Source organism: Dermacentor albipictus, chromosome 3 (genome assembly GCF_038994185.2).
Source record: "Dermacentor albipictus isolate Rhodes 1998 colony chromosome 3, USDA_Dalb.pri_finalv2, whole genome shotgun sequence".
Lineage (NCBI taxonomy): Eukaryota > Metazoa > Arthropoda > Arachnida > Ixodida > Ixodidae > Dermacentor > Dermacentor albipictus.
Genome location: NC_091823.1, coordinates 62,992,170 through 63,013,417, shown reverse-complemented (window position 1 = coordinate 63,013,417; position 21,248 = coordinate 62,992,170). Strand labels below are relative to the sequence as shown.

The window sequence follows — 21,248 nt, the reverse complement described above, 5'->3', positions numbered from 1 at the left end:
GTACGGTATATAAGTGCTTCAGTGAGGCACAGTTCAGATCCCATGACAATGATACGGTCTAAGAACGCGCCGCGGGTGATGTCGCGCGTCGCGCCGCATGTTCAACTACAGATAAAAGAGCTCAGTGTGTAGCTATCACACCGACGAATAAAGCGAATGCGTATTGGAAGGATGACGGCGATGCTCTTGGTACGCCATGCCGTTCTAGACACGCTGACATAAACCAGTGGAAGTGTAGCTCGTCAATTCATAAAGGTTTCGAAGCCCTCTCTGTAATATAACGAAGCTATGCTACTGATAAGCTATAAAGTGGGGAAACAAACGTTCGCATCCAACTAAATCCGTTTTGTTTGAGGCTTTGTTTTATGCTATTCCAAAATTTTAGGCCAAGGCACACGTGTACGGATCCTTGTAGAAGAATTCCGCGTATAAATCATTAATTAACCTTCTTTATGTTTTTAAACTGCGAAATCCAAAACATTTCATGCCCTCCAGTGGGCACGCACCACACGAGTGCAAGGGCAACAATCAGTCCAAGCGTACGCGCTCACGCGCTGTTCAGGTGCTCACGCGGCATCCCCTGAGCGCGATCGAAGAAGACGATCCTAGGCCTCTTGGGAACAGAGAGCAGCAGCACCAGTAGCTTCATCGATTTACTCTTCCTCAACAAGCGCGCATATACAGTGCTCAACGATGCAGCCAACAACAGATGATGTCCCGCCCACCTCCGGAGCGCAGGTGCCCCAGGCTAAGGACGAGGAACGCAAGAAGGCGCGATCCAAAACATCCAAGCCTGGTTCCCCCGAGCGCCGTAGCCCGAAGAGGCGAGTCCCCAAGGAGCGAGACGACTTCGACATGCGTCCACCGGATCGTAGCCCAAGCCCTCGAGCGGGACCGCGAGCGTCCCGGCAAGGACGGGCGCAAGGTAATGCGCCCTTTCGAGTTGCCGACCTGCGCGGTTAGGCTTAACCTGCCGCGTCGGTCGTGAGCTCCGACGCGTGGTTTTGGCTGCCAACCCTGATGAGCTGGTATGCGTTGAATTTTGGATTTCTACCTTAGATCGTCGCGTTTGCGACTTTGTAGGCGGCCGTTGGGTTGTCTACGTTTATCGAAGGCGGAGAGGGCCCCTGTGGTGATGGAAGCCCGGCGGTACGGCACACCACGCGCCTATAGCTGCAGGGTGCGCACTCTATTAGGACATCCGCTAACTCTCTGGCATTGTATTACCTGTATTATTGTATTACCTCGAAATGGTTTGGTCCAGCTACGTGGCGTTCGCATATGTTTGAGTCTTGGTGCATGATAGTTGGGACACCCTGTATAGGACGTATGTATTTGTCGCTTAGCGAAACCGTTTCGCAAGCCACCAGCACATATCGCGAATTGTTAGACTACAGGAAAGAAGTCTATCACTGGCACACTAGAGTACAAGAAAGGGAGCGACTTAGGATGTCTGTTCCCGTGGAATGTCTCCTGTGACCTAACATTAATTTTTTTGTCAGATGCAGGAGTCAGAGTTGACCCTGCCCGCTTACCGTTCAATCGCAAGGGCAGGGGCTTTTACCAGGCGAAACCAGTGGACGGTGCCCTGTCACCGACGGGACCGCACCAGCGCGGTCCATCCGGTGCTTCCGGCAACGATCCGACCGCCGCTATGGGGAGCCTACCTATGTCACAAATGTCGCAGGAAGGGCACCTGGACGGTGCACAGAGCCCAACGTCGTTCCCATCACGCCCCATCAGCTCCACGTCGCAAGCCTTCCTCGGACAGCCGCCCTCCAGACCGCCCCCGTTGCCCCAAAATACGTTCTCCGAGGTGACGCCGAAGCCGCGCCGAGTGAGTTCTTTCACTGGGACGATGATGCGCCATTTTGCAGAAAGTTCGATGGATTGACGTCGCTGTATACATAAGCTTCACGGAGTATGCACCAGACTCGCACACACGGTTGTCCACTGCCCAAAACTCGGGCGACTCCAGCGCCGTGAAGGTGTCTATAGGACGTTGGCGTGAGATGTCACTTACTCGATATTCCGACAGCACGGCAAGCTATAGATGAGCCGGAGATAGTTGGAAATTATCCCAAGAAGACGGGGATGCCGCGACGTATGCCTGGACGTGACATCGTTTATGTGGCACTTGTCACTTGTGTCGACGATGTTCCCATATTTTGTAGATGTTTTCACCAAGCACTGCTATTATGCATATAGTCTAATACAAAGATTATCGAAGGGAAATATTACGTATACATTTCCTACAAGTATACGAGGGTGGTGCTATTGCTTTATGCGCTGTTGCGTGAGAAGCCGGCTGAGAAATATATCTCTAACATTATCATTTCGGATGATCCTGTGGGTTTTTGTATTATAAGGATACAATAAGACATTACACTAAACATCACAATAAGAATTTAATTTTTTGCACGCACACGCACACACGCATATACACACGCACACACACGCGCGCGCGCTTTAAGACGTCGTTCACAATGGCTCGGTTGAAACCTTGCCTGGGAGCGGGAAAATGGATTTCACGCCTCATATATAACGCGTGGTAATTTGGAAAAAATGAGTATTGAGCGAAAAATTTCAAAACACATCATTAACGCACAGCTTCAAACTTTCGGTACGCGGCACATACTGCTTTACCCCCCATTTTTTCCTTAGTATGAAATCTCTGCAGTCTTTGCAACTCCTGGTGCAACGGGGAAACTTTGTAAGCGTTTCATATAACGCCTCTAAAAAGCCTAATACAAGAGTTTAGACATTTTTATTTAGACTCCAAATGGCCTACACAGTTCAAAATATGCTTGTCTATCCACCCGAATATTTCCTATATTTTCCAAATGATAAAATTCGGGTGCAATGAACTTCTCTCTCTCGCTTGAGAACCGTGAAAACAGGCATGTAACGTTTTTGAGCGCTTCTAGTCGAACTAACAGCTTCGCTTTAAAATCGTTCAGAATGTGAGTAGTAATGTTCACCAGCCTCCGTCGACATACTGAAAATGTAGTGCGCACATGCATAGCGGCACGCGTAGGCGTAATAACTGCCTTTTTTCTGGTCGTCAAATTTGCGCTGTTAAGCCAGCCTTTTTTCACATTGACAGTTTCGATATTTGAGTACAAAATGTGAGAAGCCGCGGACTACATTCGCAGCATATCCTGTGACGAACTAAAGCAAAATACGGTACCCTCCATAAGCCTCGTTACTTTTGAACGACTATGGCGCCAGACATAGATACCTCCGGCAATCTTGTTATGAACACTTACGCCATCCTAGAGCTTTGACAGCCAACGGAATACGCAATATTCCTTCAGGTCTGCCGCAGCAAACGCCACGTCTTTTGCTTCGCAAGGTGGGTCCGAGTGCAGGCGTCTGACATTGCTCGGATCACGGATTAGCGCGCAACGCAACTATATGCGGCTGTTTGAGCACGATCTTCGTGGAAACAAAACCGCAATATCATATTGGTAAAAAGGTTCTTCATTAGGCTCTGTCACTGAGCGTATATATATACAACGCGCGCGGTTATCAACGCTGCCAAGTTGCTTGCACTCTTGGCGCACAAAACTCGTTGTTATAGTTAACAAGCTGAACCTGCTTCCACTTTTGCGCCGCGAATTCGTTGCCTGCCAAAAAGGTGAACGTTCTTCTTTCGATCTTTCTTTATTGCAGACTTTTGGACCTCTGTGCCTCACTCTTTGTGTACTGACGACGGTCGTGCTTGCGACGCTGGCGACAGTGGCGATCGTGAAGGCTGCCTGGCGTTCGGCGGCGCCACGACCGAGCGCGTGCGAGACGCATGCCTGCCTCGCCTACTCGAGGCGGCTCCGCTCCTCCATCAACGAATCGGCGAACCCGTGCAAGAGCTTCACGCGCTTCGTTTGCGACGGCTGGCGGCGTGAGCACAGTGGCACCATGTGGGAGGAACAATTCCGTTACGTGCTCGACAAGCTTACCACCTCACTGAAGGACATCACCGTTCCGCCGTCCGGACAAAACGAGGAGCAACGGGCAGCCGCCGTGTACCGCAGCTGCGTGTCGCTGTTCGATGGCGGCAGGGACGATCTGCCGGCCGTCCGGAAGGCGCTCGATGACGCCGGCATCGTGTGGCCGCATCCGTCCACGGACGCCGACGTCCTCTACACGCTCATGTACTGCTCCCTCAAACTGGGCTGGGACGTGCTGCTCAATTTCGACATCGTGGCGAACAGCAGCCGCAGCCGCAGTGCGGTTGAGCTGATCGCAGGTCCAGGCAGGCTGTTTTCATTCCTGTACGAGAAACACATGCGCCTGTACGTGAATGATGAGGGCGAGGCGAACTTCGAATTTCTCAAGGAGCGCTTTCAGCGCAACAATACGGTCACCGTAACGTACAGTCAGACGGAAGGTTTCGAGGACCTTGTGCTGAAAAAGCTTTTGTACGCCGGGGCGATGCGCAAAGCCAGCGTCAAAAGTTTAATTCCGGATGCGTCGGACATAGGCCTGACCGAAGCTAAGTGGACGGAAACTCTCCGGAAACTTAACATGAGTCTGGCCGAAGGTCCCTTGCTGAGGACGACGCATGTCGCTTATGTTAACGCATTGCTGGATGTCTGGAGATCAAATGGCTCGGACTCGTTCCACACACTAGTCTCTTGGTCCACGGTTCAAGTGGCAGCACTTTTCGCCAACAGAGAGCTCATTTACAATTATTACGATGCTAACTACAATATGGCTCAGGTGCACTATGGCATCTTCTGTGCCACCAGAGCCATGTTTTTTTCCAGGCAGGCACTGTTTGCGAGATACAACGCCGATTTTTCCCAGGGCAAGGCAGGGCCCGTTGCGAGAGAACTGGCGCTGTCGGTACGGCTTGCCTTCTGGCGCCGTCTTTCCAACTGGACCTACTTCGACGAGAACGTAACCGTGGTAGCCGACTGGAGCTCTCTTACGACAGCGTTCCACAACTTCGAGAAGCACAGCGAAGAGAACGAAACCGTTGTCCGAGGCCAGCTACCAGACATGACGAATTCCTTGGTGAGCAACTGGCAGCATTCGGCAATAGTCAGAAACACGCCCGAAGTGGAACAGATGCTGCTCTCCATGCTTCGCCTACGTTACTACGTCCACTCCTACGGGAAGAGGGACTTCCAGCTGATGCCGTATGCCCTGTCCTTTCCTCTGTTCGATTCAACGCTGCCATCTTCTGTGAACTACGGTGGCTTCGGATTCGGGGTCACCGTAGCGCTGGGCGACTTGCTTCTAAACGTTTACGACGTCCGAAAAGTCCCACAAATTCTCTCCCTATACGATTGCCTACAAGCCAGCCAGTTCGGCGAAGGCGTTATTGGCAGTCATTATGCAGCGCAGACAATTGGCCTCAAGGCTCTTGTCGATGCTTACGAAAGTAGCGGCCGTGCCCTGGACAACGCTGTGAAAGGGCTCGAGAAGTATCAGGGACTGCCGCTGGTGTTCATCGCTATGTGTTACATGCTGTGCGATGGCGACATCACTGTGGGAAATAGCGAGGCTGCGTGCAATCTACCGCTGCAGCAGTTGCCCCGGTTCGCTGAAACATTCGACTGCGCTCCAGGAGAGCCTATGAACCCTGCGGACCGATGCTGGCTGCTTTGAACACTTCGGTGTATGTGTGGTTGCTGCGCACCGTTGAATATGATGGCGCTTTATACTTCTTGTGTTTGTCGTTCAAGACTTACTTGTACAAACTTACGCATAACTGTCGGAGCCAGCACCCCTCGTTAAGAATGCAGGCGGCATCTTGCCTCTATGTGCGCACTGACTGCCATTGCGGGGCCGGTAATCGGTGAAGTTATACGCTGTTCTTTAATTTACGTCACTCTTACGTGTTTGTGAGATTTTTTCAGGTATGTTCTAAGGATTCATTGTTTGTACTGGTGAGCTCGGTTAGGCACTGCCCAATGAAAACCTGTATAAAATCGAGTTATCTAGGTGCTCTGCTACGATCGACTTGCGAGGCTGCACATGTCAAAACAGCCACAAACAGTTTCAGGTGACTTCGCTGCAAATGTGGTTGTGCTTCTTGCGGAACTGTCACTCTTGCGGCAGCTCATGGATTTGACTGCAGTGTAAGGCTTTTTTTTTTGTTGCTGCGCTGGCTCTGGTTGGTGCATGTGGTTTATTTGCTCGATTTTCTTGTTTCTTTATCTTTATCTTTATCTTTATCAGCAATAGCGACTTGGTGCTTAGAGTGGCAAATGAACATTAACCTAACAAAAACAGTATCAATGATCATTACACGCAAAAAGAACCCGTTACCCTTTGTGTACAGCATTAATGGCCATAACTTATCCTCTGTTACAGAATATAAATACCTTGGTTTAGTAATTACGTCAGACCTTAGGTGGAAGTCATGTAGCTCACATTAAAAAGAAAGCCATGAATAAGCTCGGATACCTGAGGAGGACCTTGGCTAAATCTACATGTAATATAAAATTATTAGCATACAAAACTTGCATCAGACCATTGTTAGAGTACGCTACTCCTGTCTGGGATCCGTGGACCCAAGCAAGCATAAATATGATTGAAATGATACAGCGGAAATCAGTCAGGTTTATTTTTAATTCCTACCGCCGTCATACATCAGCTAGCGCTCTTTTACAGCAGGCGAACCTGGAAACCCTAGAGGCAAGACGGTATCGAGACAGGCTCAAAATGTTATATTTAATTCATCGGGAACATGTAAAACTAGATAAAAAATTGTATATTACCCCTTGTAGCCGGCGCCCAACGCGTTCATCACATTCATTCAGGTTAGACGAGTATTCGCACCATACCACATTATTTAAGCAGTCCTTTTTCCCCCGAACCATCCATGACTGGAACGCCCTGCCTGAAAACGTTCTTCAAAGCTCCACCATATTGTCCTTCATGCACGCACTCATTAATCTATGAACCGAAACGTTTCCCACGATTTCTATCCTAATCCATACACTATATATTATATCATGTTAAGGGCACCATCAATTTCTGTGTGGATCACAGTGGGGCAGCACCTGTCGATCAATGGTGCTCCTCCATAAGGCCTACGTCGATGGAACACTCCGATATTACCTCCCGATCCTGCACAAAATATCTCCCACAAGCAAGAGAAAACTCGAGGCAGCACGAAACAACTGCCTTCGCGTATGTCTTGGCCTTCCGAAGGGGTCGTCCCGCTCAGGGACTGTAGCAGAAGCTGGATGCCTGCCTCTGGAAGTGCTATGTTCGCAGGAGACACTTCGGATACACCTCCGCCACGTCATTCATACGAAGACTCACTTTTTAAAGGATATTTCCAGAACCCGTGCTACATCTAGCTTTGGGCAGGCCGTCGGAAGCATATCTACTTCGATTCCTGCTGAGGCGTCACAAATTATGCCGCGAAACATTTCACCATGGACACTGTCCCCACTGGAAATCGTGCCATACATACCTGGAATCAGTGCGAAAAAGAAAATGCCTCAAGCAGCGACTTATCAGATAGCTTTAGAATATATGCACAAAGAATACGCAGCCGCAACGCACATTTTCACAGATGGCTCTACAACTCCACATCGTTCATCATGCGGACTTTTTGTTCCCTCTACAGGACAACGATTCTCGTTTCGTCTTGAGCGAGCGACATCATCTACCTCAGTGGAGCTATATGGCATTAAGGAGGCCCTTGTGTATATACTTCGACAGCAGCCGCCAAAGACATGGGTGATATTCACAGACTCAAAAGCAGCCCTACAAAGTATATGGAACAGGCACAAGCGTTGCAATAATCAACCAGCAGCATTTGACATTGCTTATCTTCACCACAGGGCTAAGATTGCTGGGCATTGCATAAAGTTCCAGTGGATACCTGGCCATGCCGGCATTTCGGGAAATGAAAGAGCGGACGAAGCTGCCAGAAATGGACTCCAATACCGCAAGTTCAGAAGAACATATTTTACAAAAGCCGACGCTTCAACCATGGCAAAAAAATATGCCTATCAAGAAAAAAACCGCATCTTGAATCTGCCGCTTCACCAAGATCACTTCCTACGTTACATTGACCCAGAAATGAGACCGAAAATTCCACGACCACTTCCTCGACACTTAGAGACATTGTACCATCGTCTTCGACTGAACGTGGCATATACGAACAATTATCTGTACCGCATAGGACTTACCACTAACCCATACTGTGATAACTGTCGCAACTTAGAGACAATTGAGCACATATTACTAGAATGCCCCGCGTACCGCGACGAGAGACAATTTTTTGAGCACCAAATGGACATGATTCGCCACGAACCGTTAACATTACCGAGCATCTTAGGTCCAATGCCCGGCCCTTCAAAACAGCGACGGGTTTTGGATTTATTGTTCAAATACCTGACAGAAATTGGTCAAATAGGAAAACTTTAAAAATTGCATCCTTCCTATACAAAAGCCTAAATTAACCCGCCATGTCACGCGTAAAAATTAGTATCAGGTCCACTCGGACATTTCATATTTATTTTTATCCTTTTTTTTCTCCCACTCTCTTCTGGAATCTTTTAATCCCATTCCCCATCCCTATACAGAGTAGCATGCCAGCGGTTATATACGCGCCGGCAAAATTCTCTGTTCTTCCAATAAAGAGCCCTCTCTCTCTCTCTCTCTCTCTCTCTCTCTCTGTGTGTGTGTGTGTGTGTGTGTGTGTGTGTGTGTGTGTGTGCGTGTGCGTGTGCGTGTGCGTGCGTGTGTGTGTGTGTGTGTGTGTGTGTGTGTGTGTGTGTGTGTGTGTGTGTAAGCCATTGTGTAAACATGTGCTGTATTGCAGAATTCTTTGATATCTTCTTTCTTTTTTATTGTTGTTTCTTTCTTTTGCATTGTACCAAGATGACGCTTTGCTTGTTTCCACCTTTTTTTTCTTTTTCTCTTTTTTTTTCTTTCTTGTGTTTCACATGTTATTGACTCTTAAAGCCTATATGTATCTCCCACTCCTGCCTAGGGCCTCTAAAGCAGGCTGGCAGTGCGGAATAAATAATAAAATAAATGTCTTTTCAGAAATCACCGTCAAGCACGCCAGAACTCAATACAGCAAGATGGATAACAGCTCGCATAAATCTCTAAATTAGCGCAACGAAAGACGGTGAAACCATAGGAAATGCGCATTTTCGTTTGTCCTTCGTTTTCTCTAATGAAGAACACGTTATAACGAGCTTCAATAATTGCGTGATTGTTATGCCGAGTAGTCTCGACATGCGCGGTCATTTCGCGTGGCACTCATATTTTGTATTTTTTATGCGTTGCATATTGCAATCACTCAGTTCAGCCCTTGGGCGCGGCCGGGCAGCCATCATTGAGGGTATGAGCCATTGTTCAATGCTGCGCGTCTCATATGTGGGTCTATTCTCTTTTAAGTTTGCTATGTTTGTTATTAAGTTGCTTCTATTTTTATGCGTTGCATATTGCAATCACTCAATTCAGCCCTTGGGCGCGGCCGGGCAGCCACCATTGCGGGTATGAGCCATTGTTCATTGCTGCGCGTCTCATATGTGGGTCTATTCTCTTTTAAGTTTGCTATGTTTGTTATTAAGTTGCTTCTATTTTTATGCGTTGCATATTGCAATCACTCAGTTCAGCCCTTGGGCGCGGCCGGGCAGCCACCATTGACCTTTAGCGCAACCACGTGACGTGACTTCACGACAGCCGGAGGAAAAGCTGGGCCCCAACTCGCGCAATATGCAACGCATTCTTGGCTTAACCAAGCTAAGCCTGGCCATTTTTCTTCGTATTTTTCGTTTTTGATTAACTAGATGGCGAGAAATGTTTCAAACCGTCGCCATGAGGAGACCAATGTCACGTTGTAGTTACGTGACAATAGTAAGTTTATTACCACATTCATCTCCGTCGAGGAGCATTTGCACTCTGAGGTAAAGTGAATCGTTACAAATAAGTTATTGATGCAGTATCTCTATGAAACCAGCCTGCATGCTTATATTTAGCCCGATTATGACGTTAACCGCGTCGCAAACCAAATACACACACAAAAAAGTGTGCACATTAGAGGTTTTTCTTTCCCTTCTTTCCAGCCCCATTTGATCTCGGGGGGCCGGGGAGGTTCTTCTCGAAGATCAGCGGGCTAAATTGCGAGATTTAATTGAAGCACCGAGGTTGGACTCTGCCTACGCATCACCTAAATCATGCCCCCTATTTCCACGAAACAGAAACAATGGCACTCAATCAGAGCGCCTTGTATACGGTGTGCCATATGAATATTGAAACAAAATTTTCATTTATTATGTGCAAAGATCATATTAAAGACACAAATGATAACCACTCTCCGTATATCGCCTCTAACATTGCTCCCATTTCTGTCAAATGTGAACTCGGTGTGACTTACAGTTGTCTTGGGATGCAAAGAAACATTGAGGATAACGGCCGTATATATAACGCTTTCGAGCACTTAGGTTGAATAATTTGCTTTTATAGCAAATAGCAACTAAATACTAATAGTTGGCTCATACCAACTATTGGGGGTTGGCCATGAATCGGATGCCCTTGCTGAGGAGGAGGAGGAAGGAATTTTTATTGTGAGAAACAGTGAGAAAGTATTCTTTTTTCACCCTAGGTGGGCGGCTCTCTTAGTCCAGAAAGCCGTTGGCTAATGCCGCAGCCCGGGCCCAGTCCACAAGACTTCGCTGATCTTCCAGGCTCTGTGCCTTTAACATTGCCTCCCACTTTTCTTCGATGTCTTGTAGCGGTTCTGAGGCATCATCTTGACTGTTTTTCTCGTGGTGGGGGCACACAAACACCATGTCTTGGAGGTTGCCTGGTACATCACAATATCGGCATAGGTATGAGAATTTGGTGGGGCGAACCCGGTGCATGATAATTCCAGTGACAAACGTATTCGCTTGTAGTCTCCGGAGGGCGGAGGCACCTTCCTTGCTTAATTTTGGATGTGGTAGAGGATATTGTTTTCTTTCCAGTCGGTAATGTTGAAATATTACGGCGTAGTTGATGGGAATGTCCTCCACCCTTGTCGCTTTGCGGAGATAGTGCGGCAGGAAATCCCAGCTGGTATACTCTCAGGCGACAGCATGTGTTGCTTCGTTTCCTGCCAGGTGTTCGTGGCCTGGGGTCCATTAGACGTAGATTTCGGGTAGTTCTTGGTGTCTTGTTATCTCCTTTAGAATCTTCACTGCTGCGGCAGAAATTCGGCCTTTTTGTAGGTTTCTACATGCCGTTTGCGAGTCGTGCAAGATGATGCCTGTGTGTTTGCATTTGGCGATGCCGAGGACGATTGCCACTTCCTCCGCTGTTTCTGGGTTTCTGGCCGGTATTGTGGCCGCGACTAGCTCATTCCCTTGATTATTGGTCACGGTAATTGCGTATGCTCTTCTACTGGGTATTCTGCCGCATCTGTATATCTCGTGTTGGGTTTCTTTGAATATTCTTTGCTGAACGCTCTATTTCTTGCTTATCTTTGTGGTCCGTTTCATGCATGTTGCGAGGTATTAGAGCGACGGAGATAGAGTCACGAAGAAGTGGCGGCAATCGGGCTTTAGCGTCTGAGTCTGCTATGAAGTTTTTTTCTGTATGCGAATTTGTGAAGTACTGCTGGGCCTGTTTGAGTCAGCTTAAGGCGTTCCTGCTGGCTGGCTCTGTGCGCTTCACTCATTTCTTACCAGGTGCTACGGAGGCCAAGATTGAGGAGTGTCGTGGTTGAGGTCGTACTGAAAAGACCTAGTGCGCTCTTGATTGATTTTTTGATGACGATGTTGAGTTTTTCAATTTCAGCTTTCTTGAAGAGTAGATAAGGGGTGCCAAATGTGATCCTGCTTATAATGAGTGCTTGAATTAATTGGATGGTTTCTTGCTCTTTAAGTCCTCTTCTTTGGGTGGTTATATGCCGAATGACTGTTCTGTTCAGTCATTCGGCATATAACCACCATTGCGGACAGGCCGCCATTGGAATATGAACCTGGCAACGTTTAACGCTAGAACGTTATCTAGTGAGGCGAGTGTAGCAGTGCTATTGGAGGAACTAGAGGGCAGTAAATGGTATATAATAGGGCTCAGTGAAGTTAGGAGGCCAAAAGAAGCATATACAGTGTTAAAAAGAGGGCGCGTCCTGTGCTACCGGGGCTTAGCGGAGAGAAGAAAACTAGGAGTCGGATTCCTGATTAATAAGAATATAGCTGGTAACATACAGCAATTCTATAGCATTAACGAGAGGGTGGCAGGTCTTGTGAAATTTAATAGGTACAAAATGAAAGTTGTACATGTCTACGCCCCTACATCCAGTCATGATGACCAGGAAGTCGAAAGCTTCTATGGAGACGTGGAATCGGCGATGGGTAGAGTGAAAACTAAATACACTATACTAATGGGCGACTTCAATGCCAAGGTAGGCAAGAAGCAGGCTGGAGACAAGGCAGTGGGGGAATATGGCATAGGCCCTAGGAATAGCAGGGGAGAATTATTAGTAGAGTTTGCGGAACAGCATAATATGCGGATAATGAATACCTTCTTCCGCAAGCGGGATAGCCGAAAGTGGACGTGGAGGAGCCCGAACGGCGAGACTAGAAATGAAATAGACTTCATACTCTGCGCTAACCCTGGCATCATACAAGATGTGGACGTGCTAGGCAAGGTGCGCTGCAGTGACCACAGCATGGTAAGAACTCGAATTAGCCTAGACCTGAGGAGGGAACGGAAGAAACTGGTACATAAGAAGCCGATCAATAAGTTAGCGGTAAGAGGGAAAATAGAGGAATTCCAGATCAAGCTACAGAACAGGTATTCCGCTTTAACTCAGGAAAGGACCTTAGTGTTGAAGCAATGAACGACAATTTTGTGGGCATCATTAAGGAGTGTGCAATGGAAGTCGGTGGTAACTCCGTTAGGCAGGCTACCAGTAAACTATCGCAGGAGACGAAAGATCTGATCAAGAAACGCGAATGTATGAAAGCCTCTAATCCTACAGCTAGAATATAACTGGCAGAACTTTCGAAGTTAATCAACAAGCGTAAGACAGCTGACATAAGAAAGTATAATATGGATAGAGTTGAACATGCTCTCAGGAACGGAGGAAGCCTAAAAACAGTGAAGAAGAAACTAGGAATTGGCAAGAATCAGATGTATGCGTTAAGAGACAAAGCCATATTACTAATATGGATGAGATAGTTCAAGTGGCTGTGGAGTTCTATAGAGATCGATGCAGTACCAGTGGCACCCACAACGATAATGGAAGAGAAAATAGTCTAGAGGAATTCGAAATCCCACAGGTAACGCCGGAAGAAGTAAAGAAAGCCTTGGGAGATATGCAAAGGGGGAAGGCAGCTGGGGAGGATCAGGTAACAGCAGATTTGTTGAAGGATGGTGGGCAGATTGTTCTAGAGAAACTGGCCACCCTGTATACGCAATGCCTCATGACCTCGAGCGTACCGGAATCTTGGAAGAACGCTAACATAATCCTAATCCATAAGGAAGGGGACGCCAAAGACTTGAAAAATTGTAGACCTATCAGCTTACTGTCCGTTGCCTACAAACTATTTACTAAGGAAATCGCAAATAGAATCAGGACTACCTTAGACTTCTGTTTAGCAAAGTACCAGGCAGGATTCCGTAAAGGCTACTCAACCATAGACCATATTCACACTATCAATCAGGTGATAGAGAAATGTGCGGAATATAACCAACCCTAATATATAGCTTTCATTGATTACGAGAAAGCGTTTGATTCTGTCGAAACCCCAGCAGTTATGGAGGCATTACGGAATCAGGGTGTAGACGAGCCGTATGTAAAAATACTGAAAGATATCTATAGCGGCTCCACAGCCACCGTAGTCCTCCATAAAGAAAGCAACAAAATCCCAATAAAGAAAGGCGTCAGGCAGGGAGATACGATCTCTCCAATGCTATTCACAGGGTGTTTACAGGAGGTATCCAGAGACCTGGATTGGGAAGAATTGGGGATAAAAGTTAATGGAGAATACCTTAGAAACTTGCGACTCGCTGGTGATATTGCCTTGCTTAGTAACTCAGGGGACCAATTGCAATGCATGCTCACTGACCTGGAGAGGCAAAGCAGAAGAGTGGGTCTAAAAATTAATCTGCAGAAAACTAAAATAATGTTCAACAGTCTCGGAAGAGAACAGCAATTTACAATAGGTAGCGAGGCACTGGAAGTGGTAAGGATATACTTAGGGCAGGTAGTGACGACGGATCCGGATCATGAGACGGAAATAATCAGAAGAATAAGAATGGGCTGGGGTGCGTTTGGCAGGCATTCTCAGATCATGAACAGCAGGTTGCCATTATCCCTCACGAGAAAAGTGTATAATAGCTGTGTCTTACTAGTACTCACCTACGGGGCAGAAACCTGGAGGCTGACGAAAAGAATTCTGCTTAAATTGAGGACGACGCAACGAGCTATGGAAAGAAGAATGATGGGTGTAACGTTAAGGGATAAGAAAAGAGCAGATTGGGTGAGGGAACAAACGCGGGGGGGGGGGGGGGGGAATGACATCTTAGTTGAAATCAAGAAAAAGAAATGGGCATGGGCAGGACATGTAATGAGGAGGGGAGATAACCGATGGTCATTAAAGGTTACAGAATGGATTCCAAGGGAAGGGAGGCGTAGCAGGGGGCGGCAGAAAGTTAGGTGGGCGGATGAGATTAAGAAGTTTGCAGGGACGGCATGGCCACAATTAGTACATGACCAGGGTTGTTGGAGAAGTATGGGAGAGGCCTTTGCCCTGGAGTGGGCGTAACCAGGCTGATGATGATGATGATGATGATGATGATGATGATGATGATGATGATGATGAATAGTAGACGAAGCGTGGCACTATCGGTCCATCGAACGTTATCATTGCGGTTTCAGACTTGCCGAGCATCCGGGCTTGGACGATTGTCACTCCTTGAGTGTGCACTCGGAGATGACCTAAAAGTTAATCTTCTGGGGTTTCGCGTTGCAGTCCGGGTACCACTCCTTCGAGGTACCCTTCCGGGGTGGTTATGTTGGTGTTCATAGGATGTTTAGTGCCATTGAGCTCCAGCGTTTCGATCTTCACGATCTTCTCTGCCACTTGTTCGTAGGGGGTACTTACAATGATTATGTTTGACCCGCTGCGGAGGCGAAGCAGAAATTTATCGCTCCTGCAGGTCTCCGGGTCGCCGCTTGCACGTTCTGTCCCTCGCGCAACTTCGTAGATTTTAAGTTCTTTTACAACTTGCCCTGGCATGAGACGCATGATAATTTTCATGTCATTTCTGGGCAGCAGCACCACGCGCGTTCGCCGTCGGGGTCTTATAGACGCTACGAGAGATAGTGATCTAAGGAAAGGAAGGACGCTTGGTTCTGCAAACCGTCAGGGAGCACGGCGAAGCGTCAGCAGACGCTACGCCGCATTTAGCTCGCTCTCCCACAGGCGCCCTGGCGTTGCAGCTACTGTTGCCCTTACCGCCGCCTCATCAGAGACTGCTCGAACTTGTTTGCTTAAACCTTTTGTTGTTGTTAAAAACTTTATTTAAACAGAGGTGTTCGGGCCACGTAGGCCCCTGGGCCCCCGCACGACCGTAGTCCACTCAATTGTTTATGTTCCGTAGGTCCATAACACTGGCAGCCCGGCTGGTCGCGATGGTCTGCGTTGCCGGGTCCTCAGAGCGGAGCACGGTCTCCCAGTCCTCCCACGATGTCAGGTGCTCCAGGCCCCGCGGGGGAGGGTCCGCCGGGCAAAGCGAGAGGATGTGGATTGCGGATGCGAACGGTTCGGGACAGAGGGCGCAGGCGGGCGTGCGGAAAGAGGGATGGTAATGGATAGGGTGACAGGGGAGTGGAGTGTGTGGGTCTGGAGTCGCCTCCACAGTGTCGCATGTCTGTTGTCTAGGGATGGGTGAGGTGGGGGGTAGATCTGACGTGCTGCTCTATAAGCCTGCGTCAGATCGCTGAAAGAGTGCATGCGCTCCTTCGTGAATTTCGGATCGGAGGCCACCTGAGCCCGGTAATAGAACCTCGGGCTAAAAGGTTGGCAGCCTCGTTCCCGGGATTCCCGGAGTGCGCAGGCACCCATATCAGCTCCACATGGCGGGGTGGAGGTGCAATGGGCGAGTCCAGTATGCAAAAAGCACGAACATGGACTCGGCCTCGTGCAAAATTTAGTATAGCTGTTTTTGAATCTGTTATTATGTACCGGGCTTCCGGATGGATGAAGACAATGGCAATCGGTGCTTCCTCTGCAGCATCTGGGGAAGAGTGTTGGGGGAGGGGTAGTGTGATGAGTGGGGAGAGGGAGCAGTCCACCATGGGGGCAACCGCTTGCTCTCCCATGCAAGCGGCGTCCACACATACGGCGTCCAGTTCGAGGCCGTAATAGCGATGGAGCACCTTAGCTCGAGCTCGGCGGCGCGTCTCGTGGTGTTGTGGATGCATGTTCCTCGGGAGCGGCTTAATAAGCAGCTCCCGGTGGATGTGGCGTGGGGTGGCGAGTTGTGTAGGGTCGTTGGCCGGTATCCGGGATCCCGAGGGAGTCCAGGATGTGCCGCCCAGTGGATGTTCGTGTCAGGCGAATGTATTGCGGGCTTGCTGTGAGGGTAAAGGTCGTTTTCCGCCATGTGTTGTGTGAGTCTCGATAATATTACATGCTCGAAAAGCTTTCCGAGGCATGATGTTAGCGAGATCGGGCGAAGGTTTTGGAGTGTAAGTGGTTTGTTGGGTTTGGGTATGAAAATGACCTTCGCATGACGCCAGGACTGGGGGACGGTGCCCTCCCTCCAACACTGGTTGAAGTAGTCCGTAATCTGTGTGATAGATTGATCATCCAGATTACGAAGCATAGATTTGGTTACCTGGTCGGCGCCAGGTGCGGAGCTGGCACGGAGAGTCAGGAGGGCCGCTCTGACTTCCGTCTCCGTTATGTCCGTGTCGAGTGTGGGGTTGGGCTGCCCTGTGTAGGGAGGCAAGCGAGTCGGTGTGCCTGGGGAGGTGTACGTTTTTTGAAGTGTATCTATAAGGCTGTCAGGGTTGTCTATGTGTGCGTGGATGAGTCTTGTTACATGGTGTTGTGTTGCTGTTTTTGTCTGCGTCGGATCTATAAGGTGGCGGAGGAGTTGCCAGGCCCGCTTGGTGGACAGGTTCCCAGTAATGCCGTCGCATATCTGGCCGCAGTTGGACCGGCAGAGCTCCTCAGAATGTTGCTGGATTTGGGTTTGCAGCGCGGCCAGCCACTTTTTAAGTGCCCTGTTTAGCTTAGTCCTCTTCCACCGTTCTAGGAGGCTGTGATAGGCCTCCCAGAGGTGGGCCAGTCGGGTGTCTAATGTAGGGGTTTCTGTGGGGGTTTCAATGAGTTTTGTGTTGCATTGGACGTCATCCTGGAGTGATATCACCCAGGTGTCGATATCGGAAATGGGGGTGTCAGAGTGGGCCGCCCGAGTGGTGCAGAGAGAGTCCAAGTTTATGAGTTTGTGTGTCATGTAAGTGTGACGGGGTTGTTTGTATGGGACAGTGACCTGTATAATGTAATGATCGCTGCCTAGTGTGTATTGTGTTCTGGTCCAGGTGACGCCTCGGAGGGAGTGGGTCAGCACCAGGTCCGATCTGGTGTCCATGCTGACGCTATTTCCGATCCGAGTGGGCGTCAGGAAGTTGTTGTGTACGGTGAGGTGGAGGTTCTGGAGGAGCAGCCAGAGCCTGCGACCTCGGTGTGTTGTTGTTTTGTATCCCCAGTCTATATGTTGACTGTTGAAGTCTCCGCCGACTAACAGGGGGTGCTTTCCTGCCAGCCGGTGCACCGATCGAGTAGGGACTCCAGATACGCCATCGGGTGTGATGGGAGGTGATAAATGTTGACAATAAATATGGATGGTAACGTGTGTTTATGGTGTATGATTTCAGTGATCACGCAGGGCGTCTCTGAAGCGATATGGTGTACCCTGTGAGTGATGCTACGGTGTATGAGTGTGGACGCCCTGGGTTTGTCTGTGGCGTCCGAATGTACCGAGGTGTAGCTGGGAAGTGTTGCGCAATGTGCTGCGTCTTGGAGTAAAAGTATTTGGGGCTGAGGAGTGAGTGTGGGAAGTAAAAGCTGCAGAGGTGCATGCTTGCCCCGGAAGCCACGACAATTCCAAGTTGGAATTTGTAGGTAATTATTTCCCCACGCCGCCATACTGGAGCGTGGGGGGGGGGGGCGGAGAGGGGGGGTTAGTTGCGTGTCCATTGGAATGTGTTGGACAGGAGGGGTGAATTGTGTAGGCTGAAGGGTGGGTTGCGAGGGTATGGGAGGACACATTTGTGTGAAGCGGTGTTCTATGTTTTCAAGCATCTTGTTAAGCATAACATCCATGCGGTGCTCTAATTTCTCCGTGAGGGTTTCTACGAGGCGAGTGAGTTTAGCCTCGAGGCGTGTTTCGAGTTCTTGTAGTTTACGATCGGATTTAGCCTCAAGCGCTGCGAGTTTGGCAACTATGTCTGTCAACTGAGGGAGTAGTATTTCCTGTGTGGTTCGCTGTTTTTTCGTGGGAGGTGTGCTGGGAGATTCCGTCTCGGGGGGTGGAATGGAGTTAGGGAGGCCTGATTGTGTCGGGGGTTGGGTATGGATGAGGGAAGCAAATCGACTTACCTCTTCCCTGAGGGCCTGGAGCTCCCGTTCCTGTTGCAGCGCTTCGGGAGTCTGGGTGAGCGGGGGGGTATGTCTTCCGGCGGCCAGGTCGGCCCATGTGAAATGTCGAGGGTCCGAAGGGCGAGAAGCTGTGCTGCCGGAGCGTGGACGCGGGCTGGGACTGGATCGATGGTGTTGTCGATGTTCTGTGTTCTTTTGAGTGGATCGCGGCTGGCGTGTAGTAGGACTTCTTCGATTTGCTTTGCATCCACTTGTTCCGGTCATGTGTGCTCCACCGCAGAGAATGCATTGTGGAGCGCAGGTTGGGGGGTCCACTCTTTCATGAGTTTCGCCACATCTTGGGCATCGGTGGGAGCGGGGCAGGGTACATACATCTGCTCGATGTCCTGGTTTTCTGCAGTTCGCACAGGCGACGATGTGTCCCCGGTAGACCGTGCATAGGTGGACACCGCCGCCGTAGATGATTTCCCTCGGAACTCGTCCGTACGCGAAGGTGATAAGGATTTAGCGTGTTTTCCCCATACGTCGGGCATCAATGATGGGGACTTCGGAATTTCGGGCCTGAACGTCTGCGATGACCTCGCTGGGGGTTTCATCCCAAAATGCGTTCGTGATCACTCCGCGCACCGCCCCGGCTGGTGGGGCGATGTAGGCTGTGATAGCATATTTTCCGTCGCGCAGTGTAATTTCCTTGAGATTGACGAGTTTGAGGGCGGTCTCTTGGCACGTGTTGTTGGTGGGATGTACTTGGATCTAGATGCCTTGTTGGCCTTGTAGCTGCGCTGCTTGCATGATTGTGGCGAGTAGCGAGCGCGGTGGGATGTCGAGAAGCGCGAGCCCTCCCTGCGATCGGTAGACAATTTTGTAAGCGTCGGCAGGCAACGGCGCGAGTTGGCGACCTTTGAACGCTGCTGCTCTCGCAGCGCGCAGCTGTTCTTGGCGAGGCTGGAACGCGGGCGGCGATGGCGTCGTGGCATTTGTGTTCTGTGGCGTCCCCATGCTGGATCCTGGGCATGCGGGAGACGATTTGGAGGCTCCGGTCGTGTTCCGACGGAACGCGTGCATGGACAGGACATGCTTCCAGTCCCGGGGGTTGTATTCGGACGGGTTCAAGTCCTCTGCAGACACTGTGACCTGCATGCTGGAGTCTGGGAGGTGGCCGCGCGAGGCCCTGTGCGGCGGCTGCGCCGCTGCCAGAAAGGAAGGCTGACGGCTCAGCAGGAGAGCGTCGGATCTCCAAAAATGTGGGGTCCTCGGGAAGCTCTCACCTTGCTGCGTTGATTGAGGTAGGCAGTGGAGTTCCACGGCGGGTTCGCTGACCGCTCTTAAACCTTTTAGTTCTCGCAAAGATAGCACAAGTTGCCACTGACCGTTCTTGGCTTCGTCGTCTTCCCTGGCTGAGTCGTTCTCCTCGTTCTCGTCGGCGTCGCTGGTTGATTCCCCCTGTATCACCGCGTCAGGCGAGAGGAAGTCCTCTTCAGCGTCGGCCGCAGATCCCGCTCGGGTTTCGATGGCTTGATCATCCGTGTCTATGGTGTCCTGGGCTAGTTCCGGGTCGTTGTCCGTTGGAAGTTGGGCCGTGGCGGCGCCATGCTTGGGCCGGGAGCTGAATGCCGGGGGTCCGCGCTCCGCTATGTCGTTAGGCTTAGCGTGGCGGGCCGGCATGCTCGGGCGATGGTCGTATATTCTTGGAAGAAGACGTGTCCACTTGTTAAAAAAGGGGATATCAGCGTGCTCCTGGTGTATTTCTACACAAATCCTGTGAATTCCATGGTGGTCACATGATTTTGACCGCATGCTAGGCAAGATTATTGACGGAGCCGATGCGAATACGTCTGAACTCCTTGGCGCCACCGAAGATTCGCAAAGGGAAGGAGACAGGGGAATTTTAATTATATTTGGAGAGGCTATATAGCATCGACATGGTCGGTACGCTGCACCACCTGAGGGACGACAGAAAGGTAGTTTGATAAAAACAAAAGAAAAGCACACGTATAGGTGCGCGCGCAATGTGCACTATAACACGAAGGTTTACAGAGTTTCATTTAGATCTGTAAGACTACAGGAAAGCTATACGCGCTTTATTGTAGCACAGTTCATATGCGAAAACAAAGGTACGGTCTAAGAACACAGCAGGATGTCGCGCGTTGCGTCGCATGTTCAACTTGGTATAAAACACAGCTGACAGTGTGTAGCTCTCACATCGACGAATAAAGCGAACGCGTATTGGAAACATGCGGCGACGCTCTTGTTACGCCATGCCGTTGTAAACACGCTGACATAAACCAGTGGAAGTGTAGCTCGTCCCTCCAAAAAGGTTTCGAAGCAGTCTCTGTAGATAACGAATTTGCGCTAGCGATAAGCTATAAAGAGGGGAAACAAATGTTGGCATCCAACTAAATCAGTTTTTTAGGCTTTGTTTTATGCCTTTCTAAAATGTCAGGCCGGAGAACACATGAAGGGATCTCTGCAGTAGTCAGCGTGTAAATCGATATCGATCTTCTTTATTTTTTTTAACTGCGAAATCCAAAACTTCTCGTGCACGCCGCGCAATTCTTTGCCGTGCCCTCCAGTGGGCACGAACCACACGAGTGCAAGGGCAACAATCAGTCCAAGCATACGCGCTCACGCGCTGTTCAGGTGCTCACGCGGCATCCCTTGAGC

General features: G+C 49.6%; 1 protein-coding gene across 2 annotated transcripts; it reads left to right on the top strand.

The window, feature by feature from the left end:
* The first annotated feature begins 392 nt into the window (after positions 1–392).
* Positions 393–6,564, top strand: LOC135898793 (endothelin-converting enzyme 1-like). Of its 2 annotated transcripts, none has more exons than XM_065427960.1 (3): positions 393–925; positions 1,509–1,837; positions 3,676–6,564. In XM_065427960.1, the coding sequence occupies exons 1-3, from the start codon at positions 694–696 to the stop codon at positions 5,614–5,616; spliced, it is 2,502 nt and encodes an 833-aa protein (XP_065284032.1). In that variant the 5' UTR covers positions 393–693; the 3' UTR covers positions 5,617–6,564. The 2 variants fall into 2 exon arrangements, with proteins under 2 accessions (XP_065284032.1, XP_065284031.1); XM_065427959.1 differs by having other exon boundaries at positions 395–925; positions 1,503–1,837.
* Positions 6,565–21,248: the final 14,684 nt, after the last annotated feature.

Excerpts from the sequence above, each read along its gene's own strand:
- LOC135898793 (XM_065427959.1), top strand. The coding sequence starts at position 694 with ATGCAGCCAACAACAGATGATGTCCCGCCCACCTCCGGAGCGCAGGTG. Across the intron at positions 926-1,502 it reads CCGGCAAGGACGGGCGCAAG|ATGCAGGAGTCAGAGTTGAC; the intron begins GTAATGCGCCCT and ends TTTTTTTGTCAG. Across the intron at positions 1,838-3,675 it reads TGACGCCGAAGCCGCGCCGA|ACTTTTGGACCTCTGTGCCT; the intron begins GTGAGTTCTTTC and ends TCTTTATTGCAG.